The sequence below is a fragment of the Anas platyrhynchos genome, chromosome 2 (genome assembly GCF_047663525.1).
Source record: "Anas platyrhynchos isolate ZD024472 breed Pekin duck chromosome 2, IASCAAS_PekinDuck_T2T, whole genome shotgun sequence".
NCBI lineage: Eukaryota > Metazoa > Chordata > Aves > Anseriformes > Anatidae > Anas > Anas platyrhynchos.
In genome coordinates this window covers 106,729,250-106,743,379 of record NC_092588.1, presented here as the reverse complement: position 1 = coordinate 106,743,379, position 14,130 = coordinate 106,729,250, and the positions used below count along the sequence as shown (strand labels likewise).

Sequence of the window (14,130 nt, the reverse complement as noted above, 5' to 3'; positions counted from 1 at the left end):
GCTGTGAGTTTAAATACAAACAACTGATAAATCAGCCTTTAATGCGGTACGGATAGGACAGATTAGAAAGCGAATCTCGCTTTTATGGATGTAAAATTATTCAATAGCAAGCTTGCAGAGTTCTCTGCAGACAGGGAAGGACTAGAAGACATTGCTGCATTTCCTGTGAAAGCTTTTAAGAGCTTTCTATCCACAGGCTTTAAATAGGTTCTATGTGAATTGCTAAAAATATGTGTGCAGTTACATTTTAGGTGGTTACCTAGGCAAATCTTGAGGAAATCAAAAATGTAAATTCATAGGATAATTTAACCCAATTGCAAATGATTTAGCTAGTATCGTTCTTATTTAAATGTGAATACCCTTAGGACAAGAAAACAGACTCTTTTACAAGCACTTTTTTTTTTTTTAAGGGCTTCGACATGTCTCTGATGACCAGAAGACTCACAAGAACCCCAGCCTACGCGCCCAAGGCCCACCCGTTCGTTCTCCCACGAAAAGCCATACTCCAAGTCCCACCTCCCCCAAGAACTCCCCGCAACAGAGCCATGCCCCTGTCTTGGAGCTAGAGGGAAAGAAATGGAGAGTGGTGAGTTCCAGCCACACCGCTGAGTTGCAACCCCTCAACACTGCCAAGCAGCATGAGCAGTGGACGTCTTGCAAAAGGTTGTCCGTGATCAAGATGCAACTAATCAAAGTTGCAGCTAAAAATGGGCTAATTCTGTATTGCTCAGCCTTGCTGCAGTTCAGCCATTAGTGCTCTCTAGGATCTGAAGTTAATTCATCGGTCTCTGAGAATCTGAGACGATTCATCTGAACTGGAGAATGTCAAAGGGCACAGAATCACAGAATGGGCAGGGTTGGAAGGGAGCTCTGGAGACCTCCATTCCAAACCCCTGCCAAAGGTCACCCTGAGCACATTGCATAGGATGGCATCCAGGCAGGTTTTGAGTATCTCCAGAGAAGGAGACTCCACAACCTCTCTGGGCAACCCATTCTCTGCTCTGTCACCCCACACTGAAGAAGTGTTATCTCATATTCAGCCAGAACTTCCCGCTGTTCAGTTTGTGCCCGTTGCCTCTCATCCTGTCACTGGGCACCACTGAAAAGAGCCTGGCCCCTAATTCTCAACACTCTCCCTTCAGATATTTATACACATCAGTAAGATCCCCTCTCTGTTCTCTCTTCTCCAAGCTAAACAAGCCCAGCTCTCTCAGCCTGTCCTCCTTCAACAGATGCTCCAGCCCCTAATCACCTTAGTAGCTCTCTGCTGGACTCACCCCAGTAGCTCCATGCCAAAATCAGACAGTCCCCCAGAAACAAATCCAGTGGAGAATTCAATTAAAATCCCTTCTTGCAGGCCACCCTTGTGAGAGAACAGTATTATCACAGAGTACTTTCTCCATCTTTATTAATCACTAGAATTAGAGATTTATTTTCATCGCCCATTCCATGCAAGCACCTCTCCCGTGCTTAAAAGTGCAGACAGAAGCGTTTCCCTTTTGCTCAGTCTTCTGATGGAAAAAGATAGATTTGTTTATGATACCAAAGCACCTGAGTGAAAAGTCACGTCGCTGTGTTGGTTAAAAGAGGGAGGGAACAGCCCGCAGTGTAGTCATGCAGAAGTTTACACAGCTGGATGGGAGCCAAGCAACACTTTTGCAAGTGCATTTTTAAATTGCTGGCAGCAATTTAAAAAAATTAAGCCACTGGCAGGATATTGTTCTGTTGTAATGGTGTGATGACTTGAGGATACATTGTGCTGAACTCTGACTGTTAGCCAGTTAAAGAACCAAATAAATCACCTTTCTTTTGAAACAGGAATATCAAGAGGATAAGAATGACCTGGTCATTACCAACACTGAACTCAAGCAAGTGGCCTACATTTTCAAGTGTAACAAATCTACACTTCAGATAAAAGGAAAAATCAATTCAATTACTATTGGTGAGTGGATAGCTCAGCTGGGCTCTAAATGCCAATCTTGAAAAAACTGACTTATGTGATTCCTAATGCATCTGAGTCATTCCCTTCATTTCAATGGACTGATCATCATGCTCAGATAAGCAGTACAAGACTGGAAATGTTTGTAGTTGATGCAGCAGGTGTGCGTATGTTTGCTGTTATCTCACCTTTCCTATTTATGATTGTTTTTATTTCAGACAACTGTAAAAAGTTTGGCCTTGTGTTTGACAATGTTGTGGGAATCGTGGAAGTGATCAATTCCAGGGATATTCAGATTCAGGTAAATACCTATTTGAAAAACAAAGATGGGATGAGAAAGAGAGCAAGCAGAAAGAAAAAGCCCAACATGTAGCTACAAGAGATCATTAAAAACCCCTATGAGCACACCAAGAATAAGAGACTGATGCACCTAAACCTATCTTCATATGCACTAAATTCTGCCAAGGTATTTAGAAAGTGCCCGTGAAAACTATTGAGCATTACTGAGTAAACCTCATTTAGTCCAGCACCTTCTGGTTTCAGCGAAGCTGAGAGATCTATACACTAGACGTGTTATTACTTCTGGCCCTAATTTTGCTGCTTTCATGGTAAACAGCTCCTGGCACTTGAAAGTTTAGCGGTGCTTCACAGAACAAATGCTGGCAGTTAGCTAATTGCTTTTTAAGCCTAGAAGCTGGTTATTTTTCTTTTCTTTTTTTTTTTTTTTTTTATTCTCTCAAGGAAAATGTTTGAATAGACTGTTAAAGGACAGCTAAATGACAGAAAGTGAAAGTAGGCACTGGGATTTTGAAGGTCTCCCCTGCTAGCAACATGACACATTACAGGAGTAGATAATGTAGACACTTGCCTAGAAATGGGCTGTGAGCCTCTACTGATCTCATCTTTGAGAACCAGTGAGCAAAGCTTCATCAGAGATCATCTTCCTTGGTGGTTCTTGTGAAATGAAAATACACATATTTTTAATCCATCTATTTGCACGGGGGACATTGCCCCATACAATACAGAATCACAGAATTGTAGGGGCTGGAAGGGACCTTGAGAGCTCATCGGGTCCAGTCCCCCTGCCAAAGCAGGTTCCTTAGAGCAGGCTGCCCAGGTAGGCATCCAGACGGGCCTTGAATATCTCCAGAGAAGGAGACTCCACAACCTCCCTGGGCAGCCTATCCCAGTGCTCCGCCACCCTCACCGTGAAGAAGTTCTTTCGCATGTTGGTGAGGAACTTCCTGGGCTCCATCTTGTGGCCATTGCCCCTTGTCCTGCCCCCACAAACCACAAAAAGAGGTTGTCCAAGTCCCTCTGCCTCCCCCAGTTAAGGTATTTATTGCCAGGCAGCCTGCCTGACATTTATGGCACTTCACTCATTCAGTTCCAGGGGACTGACCGTACATGGTCTGATACTGGGCTGTGTCCAACCAACACAAGCAAGTCTCAGGAAAGGCCTTTGGGATGTATTAAGCAAAGTACATCTTTCGGATGTATTTCACTTAACTGGGATGTATTTTAAGCAAAAAGGAAATGAAATGTGAATTAAATTACATTAAACTGCCAGTCTTGATGAAAGGTGAGGTCTTTTGCTTAAAAGGCCGTGCCTGCTGTATGACTTTCAAAGCAGACAACCCCGCTCCATGCCTCACAAATGCTGGTCACAGCCACCATGGTAAAAAATAGCAAGCTTTTTTTTTTCATATTTTGAAACTCTTGCAAGTGATTGACATTGCTACCAGCTGTGCATCATTTTCTGAACTGGCACAAGCAGTTTTATTCATGATCACTACATGTCTTCTCATGGCACAGGCGGTTAAAGATCCCACGCATTTGAGTGCTTTTAAAAAAATAAATAATTTTTATCATTACCGCCAGAACTATTCATGAGAGATGAAAAATTTATATGTAATGAATAGCAAAAACACAGCTTGTTAATATTCAAACAAAGGGGAAATATCTTTTCTAAGAACAAAAATTCTTTTGATTAAGCAGGTTCTATGAATATTGCATAAGGCTTCTACGCCATGGAGCAGAGTGGAGTTCCACTTAAAAGTCTGGCTATAAGCTGCTTGAAGCAGGCAGCTTCTGCAGGGTTTGAGCATGCCAAGTGCTCAGAACCTCAATTTTCTCAGTATTTTGAAGACCCGAGCTCATAAATTGCAAATACGTGATACATTAATGCAACAAATTTCAGTAAATTCACCCTACAGATTTTGCTATAGTTACTTCAATGCCATTCTACTTCAATCCCCTTTTTCCCAGAGGCTTTTTTTTTTTCTTGCCTGATGTTTGCAAAAACTGTTACACTACACACACCCTCCTTTTGCTCTGTGTTGCATGACATCCTGTTGAAGAAAAGAAAGATCAGTTTAGGATGCATTAAAACATAGAACAGGCTTTGGGATCCAGGTGGGATGCAAAGGGCAGACAACTTGCTCTTTGCTGCCACATTTGAGGAACTGAAGCTGAAATTATATTCTTAATTTGAATGATGAGAGACACACTTTTTTTATTTTTTTTTGTTTGCAAGTATGTGATTATCACATGCTATTCCTGCTTTATGGTTCAAAATAAGCTTTGCCCTTTTGATACACCGTCCAGAGTGTACTGCTGTCCCTGGCTCCTGCCAGAGAGGGCAGGAGGAGGAGGAATTTTTACTGACAACCATGAGGCCAGGTGGAGATCTTTTAATCTGCAGAACTGTAAACAAGAGAAGATTTATTTCCCTTTCTCCCCTCAAGTAAATCCTTTGCTTGCTTTTCAGGTGACATAAGAAACACCTTTAAAGATTTAATTAAATTGATCTCGGTACTTTTTTTAGAACTGAATCTTGGCTGAAGGGGATAAAGACCCTTTGTGTGCTGTAAAACCCTTTGTGTGCTGTAAAACCTGGAAGAGCTTTGAAGTCTTTAGAACGCATCACAAAACACTTTTAAGTGGTGCTGTAGGCTGGGATCTTTCATTTGCCCAGAATGGGTTGGAGTTGACGCGTTTGGTTTCTTACCAGTCTCACTGATGAACAAGGTGAACGCTGCCTAAGCTTCAGCACAAAAATGTCACTGGAAGTAGAAAGAATGGAGAAAACACTTTCATCCAACTGTGTATTAAAACTTTGCTGTGTATTATAAGTTTGCTGTTGCATATAGATCTTTGTCACCACCGCCAGGAACTTCAGTGCCTAACAAACAGACAGCTTCAATCCCAAATATAAGCACCATGCAGGCAGCTGACATCCAGATGAGACTCTGGTGGCCAAAACTAGACCTGCAGGCAGTAAGGATTTTATGAATAGTATCTCTGTTTGCTTTTCAAGATTTGATAATAACTATATTTCCTTCTGCAGGTGATGGGGAAAGTGCCAACCATTTCTATTAACAAAACAGAAGGCTGCCACATCTACCTCAGTGAGGAATCGTTAGATTGTGAGATTGTGAGTGCCAAGTCCTCTGAGATGAACGTCCTCATCCCCCAAGATGGTGATTATGTGAGTGAGATTATTTTGGATTTTCTCCCCTACCCAACTTGTCTTGGTAGCTAAAACTGCTAGGAAAGTAAAAGCTAACATACCTCACGTATTAACCTCACCAAAAAACATTCAAAACAATTGAATTTCTATGTACCAATATCTCAGTGATCAGTGCAGAAAACACTTTTTTTTTTTCTGGATTACAAAGTAGTTTCAAAGATTGGACATTATTTCTTCCCATTTTGACAGGTGATGGCTTCATCTCCTGTCCATTTAATTTTATTTTTTAAATTGGTAACTAAACATAATCTCTGAAAGAAACTCACTTCACAACATTATATGAGAGCACTCAGGCCTGAAGAGGATGATGCTAAAGCTTGGCTAAATATATTGCTACTACAGTATTATATACTCATTTTTTTCTAAAGCTGCTATATGGGTAGCATTTGTCCTACTTTTTCTAGTATTTTCCAAAAGGTTGTTCTCAAAAGTCACCAAAACATGAGGATTGCATTTGCCGATGCAAAGGCTCCTTCCTTGTTCTAGTGAGACTTTCCTCCTTGGCCCTCCAGCATTTCTAATAAAAGTCATGCTCTGTCGCTTCACACACCAGCAAGGGATCATGGAGGTGAAATGCACTCGTAACAGTTCAACAAGAGAGTTTTAAAATTGCACTGGATGGCTGTAGACAGAATTTCTCACAGACCTTTCACTCTGGAATATTTATGGTAGAAGAGTTTAGGCTTTATAAAAGAAAATACATGATGAGAATTTGGATGCTCCACATTTCCAAAAGTGACTATTGGATGCCCATCTTCAGACAGCTAAGAGAACAATTTTTGGTGGGTTCGTAGTCACCTACTCCTTAAATAGAAAAAAGGTCTCTTTGATGAGTTTCTCCCCCAAACACCAGTAATATCTGAATTTACTGGCTATCAAAACACTGCGAGATCTGAAAGAAAAAGTCCTTCCCTCCACACTTCTGTTTACTGGGATCTGAGAAAGACCCACGGATCTCTTCTGCTTTCACTGCATGCACAGAATGGACAAAGACCTTCCTCAAAGTTCTGCTTTGTGCTGTGTATCCCACAAAGTGTCTCTTGAAGTATATCACATGTAAAATGATAGGATGTTTTTTTCAGATTTTTTTCTTCTGTGTCATATTATTGTTTTCCTCCTTAAAATTAAGTCTCCTCGCTAAATCTCCATGCTGAAATCCTTTCTGCTGTCTTCCAGGCCAGTCACTGATGGAGTCTAAGGTCATTTCTGGCGTGAGGTTTATTTAGTTAGTTGTTCCAAATAATTGTGTGAGAGGGCTTACGACAAAGCTGCACCATCCCAAGGCTATTTGAAACTGGGTAGCAACAAGGCCTTTTCCTGTGTGGCATTGTGAAATAGCTTCCTAGGGTAATGAGGAAAGCCTCTCTGTAATCCCGGCGTGTCTGAGCTATCAATGCTTTGCCAGTCATGTAGCACTAACGGGTATTCCGTCAGTTTTCAGGAGGTACCCACTGTTTATCTAACCCTCGCTGCTGCTTTTGTTTCTTACCAGAAAGAATTTCCGGTTCCTGAACAGTTCAAGACAGCGTGGGATGGATCCAAGCTGGTCACTGAACCTGCAGAGATTGTGGGTTAACTTCCCGACACCACACAGCGCTTGCTGACCGTGATCAGACCATAGCCAGCATAAGCAAAGCAGTAATGTAAAGAACTAGGAGCAGCGGTAGTTACTACTGCTGTGATAGGCCTTCAAGCATTAGCTCTGCATGCTAGGAACAATAACTCATCTGGCACGCTTTTGTTAGGCATCCCAGTATTTTTCAGGTTTCCACAGTTTGCCTTCACTTCCAATTTTAACTCTAAATGATGTCATGTGAATGCAACGCAGTAACGCCCCCACCCTCCAGGCACACCATGGGTTTGAAATACTTTATACATAGAGCCGAAATGCTGCATGATCCACTTCGTCATCATATGGCTTCAGTGCATTCCTTTTCATGTTTTTGCTAATCAAAAACAGCATTAAGACTCTATGACGTATATTTTTACCTTCCAAGCTATTCCTGTACAATGCAGTAAGAATGCACCCCTAGAGGCAACTACTGGCTCCTCGTAGTGCTGTGGCTATCATAATGGGGTTTTGGTTTGTTTTTTAAGCAAGCAAAAAAAGAACAACATTCAGCAATACATTTTGCTAGTGGAAGATGAAAAAACATGATATTTTAATCAAACACTTTTCTAATATGTATATTTAGAAGATCCCTATGTTTTCAATGAAGACAGGTTTTATTATGGTCCACACAGACTTGCTGTTGCCCTCTCATTTCTTGCCAATCAGTAATTCTTTCTAAACTAAAGCCTCATCTAAGTTAAAACCTTGCAGCAAATCACTTGAAAGTTTTTTGATACTCATATCTTCTTTCTTTTGTTTCTGAGAAAGTCTCTCATTCTTCAAAATCTGACAGCGTATCTCGCATCCTCTTCAGAAAACTGAGAGGCATACGTCAGATACCACTTAATTTGCTTGCTGATAACCTTCCTTTAAAATGTTGCTATTGTGGCTCCTATTCACCAAAATATCCTTCTGTTTCTTCCCTGCATTTGTAAGCCTTACTCAGTTTCAAAAACGGCCATAAAGCCAAGCCAGGAATTTATGCCATTAGTTGAGCCCCGATACAGGCCCGGTTTAGCCCTCTGACTCTACTTTATAGTCCCTATTGTACATGCTTTTTTAACAAAGGTGGAGTGTTGTATACATTTGTACTATTTCAGCACATAGTACCAATAAAATTTTAAAAATTTAAAGTCAGCACATGTTTTTGATCACTCGTAATACTTTGTAATGGTGAAATCACAGTGAGACGCTTGCAGAGCTAGTTACAAGCTAAATTTTGTGCCTAATTTACCTTGAAAGTACATTAATCCTTGAGGGTTTTTCAGTATCTTTGACTGTCAGCCCAATATAACGCAACAACCAGTAGTGCACAGTCCGCAAGGTTTTGCTATCTGATGTCGAATCTATGTGTATAAGGTGTTTGCTTTAGTACATACCATTTTTTCAACAGTAAACTTCTTATGAAATAAAAAGGAAAATGTACTTGTTTAAATACAAAGTTGTTCGGAGCTTGCTGTATCATGCTCTTTCTCCTCTAGAGTTGGACTTGATGATCCTTAAGGGTCCCTTCCAACTCAGGATATTCTATGATTCTATGATTCTATGCTTTCCCCTTCTTAAACGCTGCCTCAAAGGCTGAACCGAGAACGAGCAGCTCCTCCTCCCATCTCAATGAGCGTTGTCATTTCTGCTGCCACAATCCAGCGGGCAGTGGACGGTGGGCATTCTGCAGGCTAGCAGAGAAACCTGGTATTTTGTGCTTATGACTTCAGCGACAACCACAGAATCCAGCTTTTTATGACTCTCACTTTTAGCCACACATGTATTTTCCAGATATTATGTCTAGGGAGATGATCTTGACCTGGTGCAAGTTTATCGGGTTTGCATTCTGTTTTTTTGCTTTTCAAAAAATAGAATAGGGACGGAGTCATCGCAAAGACAGGAAGCCACATGCTGCTTTGCAGGAGATCACGCAGTGTTAGACACCAGGAAAGTGGGATGGGAGACAGACGTTGTAAATATGCAAATACCTGTTATCCAGTTTGCATGGTCAGCCCCGGGACACAAATCTGTGACCGTGTTCTGCCAGCTCCGATCCTCACGAAAAATATTTGCCGCACGTTTTCAGTAGATTGGACTGTTCTCTGAAACCTGCCTTCAAAAATACAAAGGAATGCCACGCGAACAAAATAAACCCAAGACTCTGATTCCTCCCTACAGGAATTTGTGTACAACGAAATGTTAAAACCAGTACTTTTGGTGCATATATTGTTACGGAACCAATGTGTCTGGTGTAATCAGCCCGGTGGTGTAATTCATTTTAATAAGCCTGCATGGGTCAGATATTTACCAGGCTGTGAATCAGCAGTAAAATACAGGAGATTTTAACCGTGTTCAAATGTAGAAAGCATTTTCCCTCTGAGAAGCTTCCACAGATCTCATGCGTTCCGAAATGGAGCCTTAAACAGAGCCTCATGGAGTGCAACAAGGGCAAGTGCCAAGTAAGAGCCTGGGCGAGGTGGCCCTGCCTGAGGTCCAGGTGGTCTCCAGAGGTCCCTTCCCTCCGCAGCCAGTCTTGGGGTCTGTGACAGCAGTTTGGCAGATCAGAGTATCGCTTGCTGAGGGTTAGTGGATATTAGAGGCACTGAGGTAGTGACTCCGTGCATCCACCAGATGGCAGAAACCAGCTGAGGCCCTGGCAATCGCAAATTTACCGACAGTGAAAAAATGCTGGACCACAGCATCTGCAGGGGCTGTGTATGCCGTGCCTCAAGGGGCTGGGAAACCCTGCTCTCCAAAAGTCATTGTTAAGACATGGAAAGACTACTCTGATTTTAAAATGATCATCTCGGTACAAGGTGGAGGCTTGAGTGGGATGAATAAGGAAGAAGAAAAAAACATTTACTCGTTATGAAAGATTAATCTCAGATTGTTTCTGAACACCACTAAGCATACTCCCACTAAAAGCACATCTCATTAAAAATACCGGATTGAACTTAAAACTAATATTTAGTGGAGCTGTTAACGATTAAAAGGTAAGTTATTTCAAGTCTGCATTTGAAAACCAGAAATCTTGTCAGTGTCCTAGGGAATTTGGTATTTGTTAAGGCTTCCCAGTGCCATAGCTGTTACTCATAGTTCTTAACCATTTCTTGAGTCCTCAGTGTTTCTGGATCTGCGCAAGTTCCTTCAGTGTTACTGTACTAAATGCATCTTCATAGATCTGTGACATATTTCCTTCCTGGAGACACCTGTCCATCTGAAATCCCTCAGGGTCTCAACTCAGTGTTCGCCCTGAACGCACTCTCCTTCCACGCTATTCGAAAATGTGCAAGGGGCTGCCACTTTTCACAGACAACTGGAGCTTAAATGCACCAGACTACATGACATGCTAGCAAGCAAAGCAGTTATCAAGGACATCTCAGACGGGTTCACTGCCCCTGCTGGAGGTGGTCTGGGCCCATTCCTGTGAGAATATCACCCCTAAGTAGCTACTGCCCTCGGAAGGTGTCCATAACCAGGCACCTGATGCATGAAGCAGTCATTAGATGAAAATCACAAGTAGCACACCCCAAAGAATGTCCTGGCTACCAGAAAACAAGAGCCTGCTCCCTCCTTCTGGTTGAAATAATCCTGAAAAAAAATCTGTTTGGGTGCCAAATTTTCACAGAATAGACAACACTCTACTTCTCTGCCCCACACTCTGTGGTGACTTTCTAGGCTTAACCCTTCTTGCCAAACTCTTGCTGCCTGCCAAGGGCCCAACCTGAGTACCACCAGCCACCAGAGACTTTTCTTCTCCAGACCTCTAGCTCCACCCAGCCAGTGCTGCTTCAGTGGAGGCAGGCTCGTACTTCCTCGCTGGGCACAGTAAAGAACATGCTGTTAGGTAATGAGGCAACTGATAAGGCTTCCCAGTGGCACAGATATTACTTTTCCCAGACTCCTGAGTAAAGCATTTTTCTGATTGTTCTTCATTCAAACCAGGTCAAATAAAAGAATCTGCACACAACTCTTAAAACAGACAATACTGCTAAACAGGCAACCACGCTAGAAACCTATGTAACCTAAGATGAAAGTGGAAAAGTTCTTTTTTTTTTTTCTCTGCCTGATTTGCTATGTCTTTTTATTAAATGTGACCACGGGGATACTGGTATCTGTATGTATCACACCTGAAGCTGCATGTTAGAAAGAATATGTCTCAGCAGACCATGGTAGCTTGAGAGCCAATCTCCCTTCCAAAATCCTCAGCTGGACATGACAGCCTGGTTTCACACTGAAAGGCTAAACTGATTCAATTCAGGGGACAGCTGTGCAGTAGATTCCTCTACATTAAATATATCGTGCTTTACTTTCTACTTAGATAAATGCATACACTTGTTTTTCTGCTCAAGTTCAATGTTTTGTACTTGGCTTGACCCAACAAGGGGTAGAGTTCTCACAACGTGGTGACCCTGCAGTTTCAGTGGCGAAGAATCTCTATAACCAAGGTTTGTGTTTCATTTTACTGTATACATAAATATACAAATAAATAAATACACAAATGCTTACATAGCATGCAAGTTGCTCTTCACAGCAATTAGCTGCTTTGTAGTGACAAGAGGCTGCTGCTGATTAATGGCCACCAGTTCTCACCCAAGGACTCTTTTAAAATAGAGTCCTGTTACTCTCCTATTAGTTGAACACGTTAGGGTGAGGCAGATGTGATCTGAATCCCCCAGGCAAAGAAGGAATTGAACTTTTCATACACCCAGATGAATGCTTCAGCAAACCCTTGGTTTTAAAAACTGGTTAAGACCTTGCCCTGAGAACAGGATGCTTTGTTCAAAAATGAACAAAGAAGCACTGCTGTAGCTCCTAATAGCCAGATTTAAAGCAAACCAGTGCTCTGTTACTTCCTGCTGATTATAAAAGGCTTCCCACTCAAAAGTGATAGATTGGGCTTTTCAGCACTTACCCACACAGAAAGAGCTTAAGATTCCTTTCCAGATTCCTCCTAAAAGCTGCAATATCTCCTTTTAGGTGTTTACCTCCCTTTCAAAATGTTTCCTCTTGCCTAAATCTCTTTTCAAGACAAGAGGATATTTAACTGTCAAGGCACTCAACCACTTATTTTCATCAACCAGTACAATGAACTACCCAAGATCATTCCCCTTTCTGACTGCTCACAAGAGAAGGCACACTAAACTAGGGAGATGTGGGAAAGGAATTTGCAGGTGTCTTCACACTTTCACACGTCCCTGAATTAGAGATAATGAGGAAACAAGTGCTAGAAACAAAAACTTGAGCAAGGATGAGATAAAGTAAATTGGCTACAGTGTTAAAGATGAGCTTCCGGCAGTGGCCAATTGCTGGCTGGCTCAAGGCACGTGTCTGAGGGTCTCTAAACAACTGTATGACAGATTTGGGCGCGTGGATGCTGCGTGGGACTACGGGGAAAGTATATGTAGAAGTGAAAAAGAGCAATAAACGTCTCCTGTTCAAGAGCCATCAGGAGTCTATGTCTTGCATCCCTTCAGGGAGAAAAGAGTGATACAGAAGGTCATGCATACTCCCATCATGTATGGCAATTGCACAGCAGTGAAACTAGACTTTTTGTGCTCAGAAAGGCAGTGAGGTCCCCGCCACTTGCATGCCTTGTTGTTATGGCACCTCTTTATCATATACAGCATAGAATAATCTGAACACCTGCGTTATACAGAATTTTGGAATTTGTGGGCTATTTTTTGAAGGCAGACGAACTAAACACTACTGACTGAAAAAACTGGGAATGAAGAAATACTGTATTGTTTGTCTACCTTTTACTTCCCTTCTCCCTCTCATCAGTCATTCAGTTCCACCTTGAATACCCAACATAACTACATAGTAAATCCCAACTGGTTATGGGATTACCTAAATGGTATGGGATTACCCTAAAATTTACATGTGACTGGCAACACTATGTGAAAGCCTGTGAGACCTTGTAATTGTATCTACAGATCTGATCTGGCTTGAGAGAACCATGACAATGCATGTGGACACACACACACATACACACAATGGCCAGCCACTTTCATCTTGATGGGTTTGTGGTGAAAACCCAATTTAAAAACAGTGAAATTATTTTCATCACCATAGCTTTTTCATTTTCATTCATTGCTATAGCTGATGAAGGACAAGGTGAAATATTACAAAGGAGGAAGCTCTGCTATGTTACCTATGTTATCTTTTCCAAGCTAGATTGTCATCAGCAGTTAATAGCCATGTTAAGATAATGTATTTTGGGGTATCTTACATGTGATCTTGGGACTGTGAGAGGTATTATTTCTTTTTTTTTCATAAATCCACACTCCTTGCCCTTGTCTTTCATCATATGGTCACCTCTAAGCTACTACAGTGCATGGTTTTCTTTTGTATACTTCTCTATCTTCTTTCCATTTCTTCCTTCCTTATTCTCATTCTGCATCGTTCTTCCTAGTCGTACTAAAACTCACTGTATTTCCCAAATCAGCTACCCATATTGATTTTGCCCAGGTCTATGTTTTAAAACACGTGCCATTAGAACCCTAGCTACAAAATGGGTGCAGAACGTGTGATTTCATTTAATTAAGGTGGCACAGGCCAAGCACTTTGCCAATTCACCTCAGCTTGCCTATACCAGAGACTCCCACCAGAGGAACTACTTCAGCTCTCAAATGAGTTGGGGTTGTATGGGGATATACTCTGAGAGAGGGTGCTTTTTGATTTTTTTTCTGGTCAGTTGTCCTACGTGCAGTATTAAAAATGGGAAACTCTGTGTGACTACAGCATGTGTCACTATCATAGAATCACAGAATCATTAAGGTTGGAAGAGACCTCCAAGATCATCTGGTCCAACCATCACCCTGCTACCAGTGTCACCCACTAAACCATGTCCCCAAGCACCACGTCCAGCCTTTCCTTGAACACCCCCAGGGACGGTGACACCACCACCTCCCTGGGCAACCCATCCCAATGCCTGACTGCTCTTTCTGAGCAGAAATGTCTCCTAACTTCCACCCTGAACCTTCCCTGGCACAACCTGAGGCCATTCCCTCTACTCCTATCCCTGGTTACCTGTGAGGAGAGGCCACCCCCATCTCCTCA

General features: G+C 42.0%; 1 protein-coding gene across 2 annotated transcripts in view; it reads left to right on the top strand.

Annotated features, from left to right (window-relative positions):
• The window catches only part of CAP2 (cyclase associated actin cytoskeleton regulatory protein 2), a 64,207-nt gene extending 55,987 nt beyond the window's left edge, over window positions 1-8,220 (top strand). For both annotated transcript variants that reach the window (XM_072033322.1, XM_005023047.6), the window contains exons 9-13: window positions 411-586; window positions 1,819-1,942; window positions 2,158-2,240; window positions 5,289-5,429; window positions 6,964-8,220. In XM_072033322.1, coding sequence (XP_071889423.1) covers window positions 411-586; window positions 1,819-1,942; window positions 2,158-2,240; window positions 5,289-5,429; window positions 6,964-7,047 — 608 coding nt within the window. In that variant the 3' untranslated portion in view covers window positions 7,048-8,220. The remainder of the gene's footprint in view (window positions 1-410; window positions 587-1,818; window positions 1,943-2,157; window positions 2,241-5,288; window positions 5,430-6,963) is intronic.
• Window positions 8,221-14,130: the final 5,910 nt, after the last annotated feature.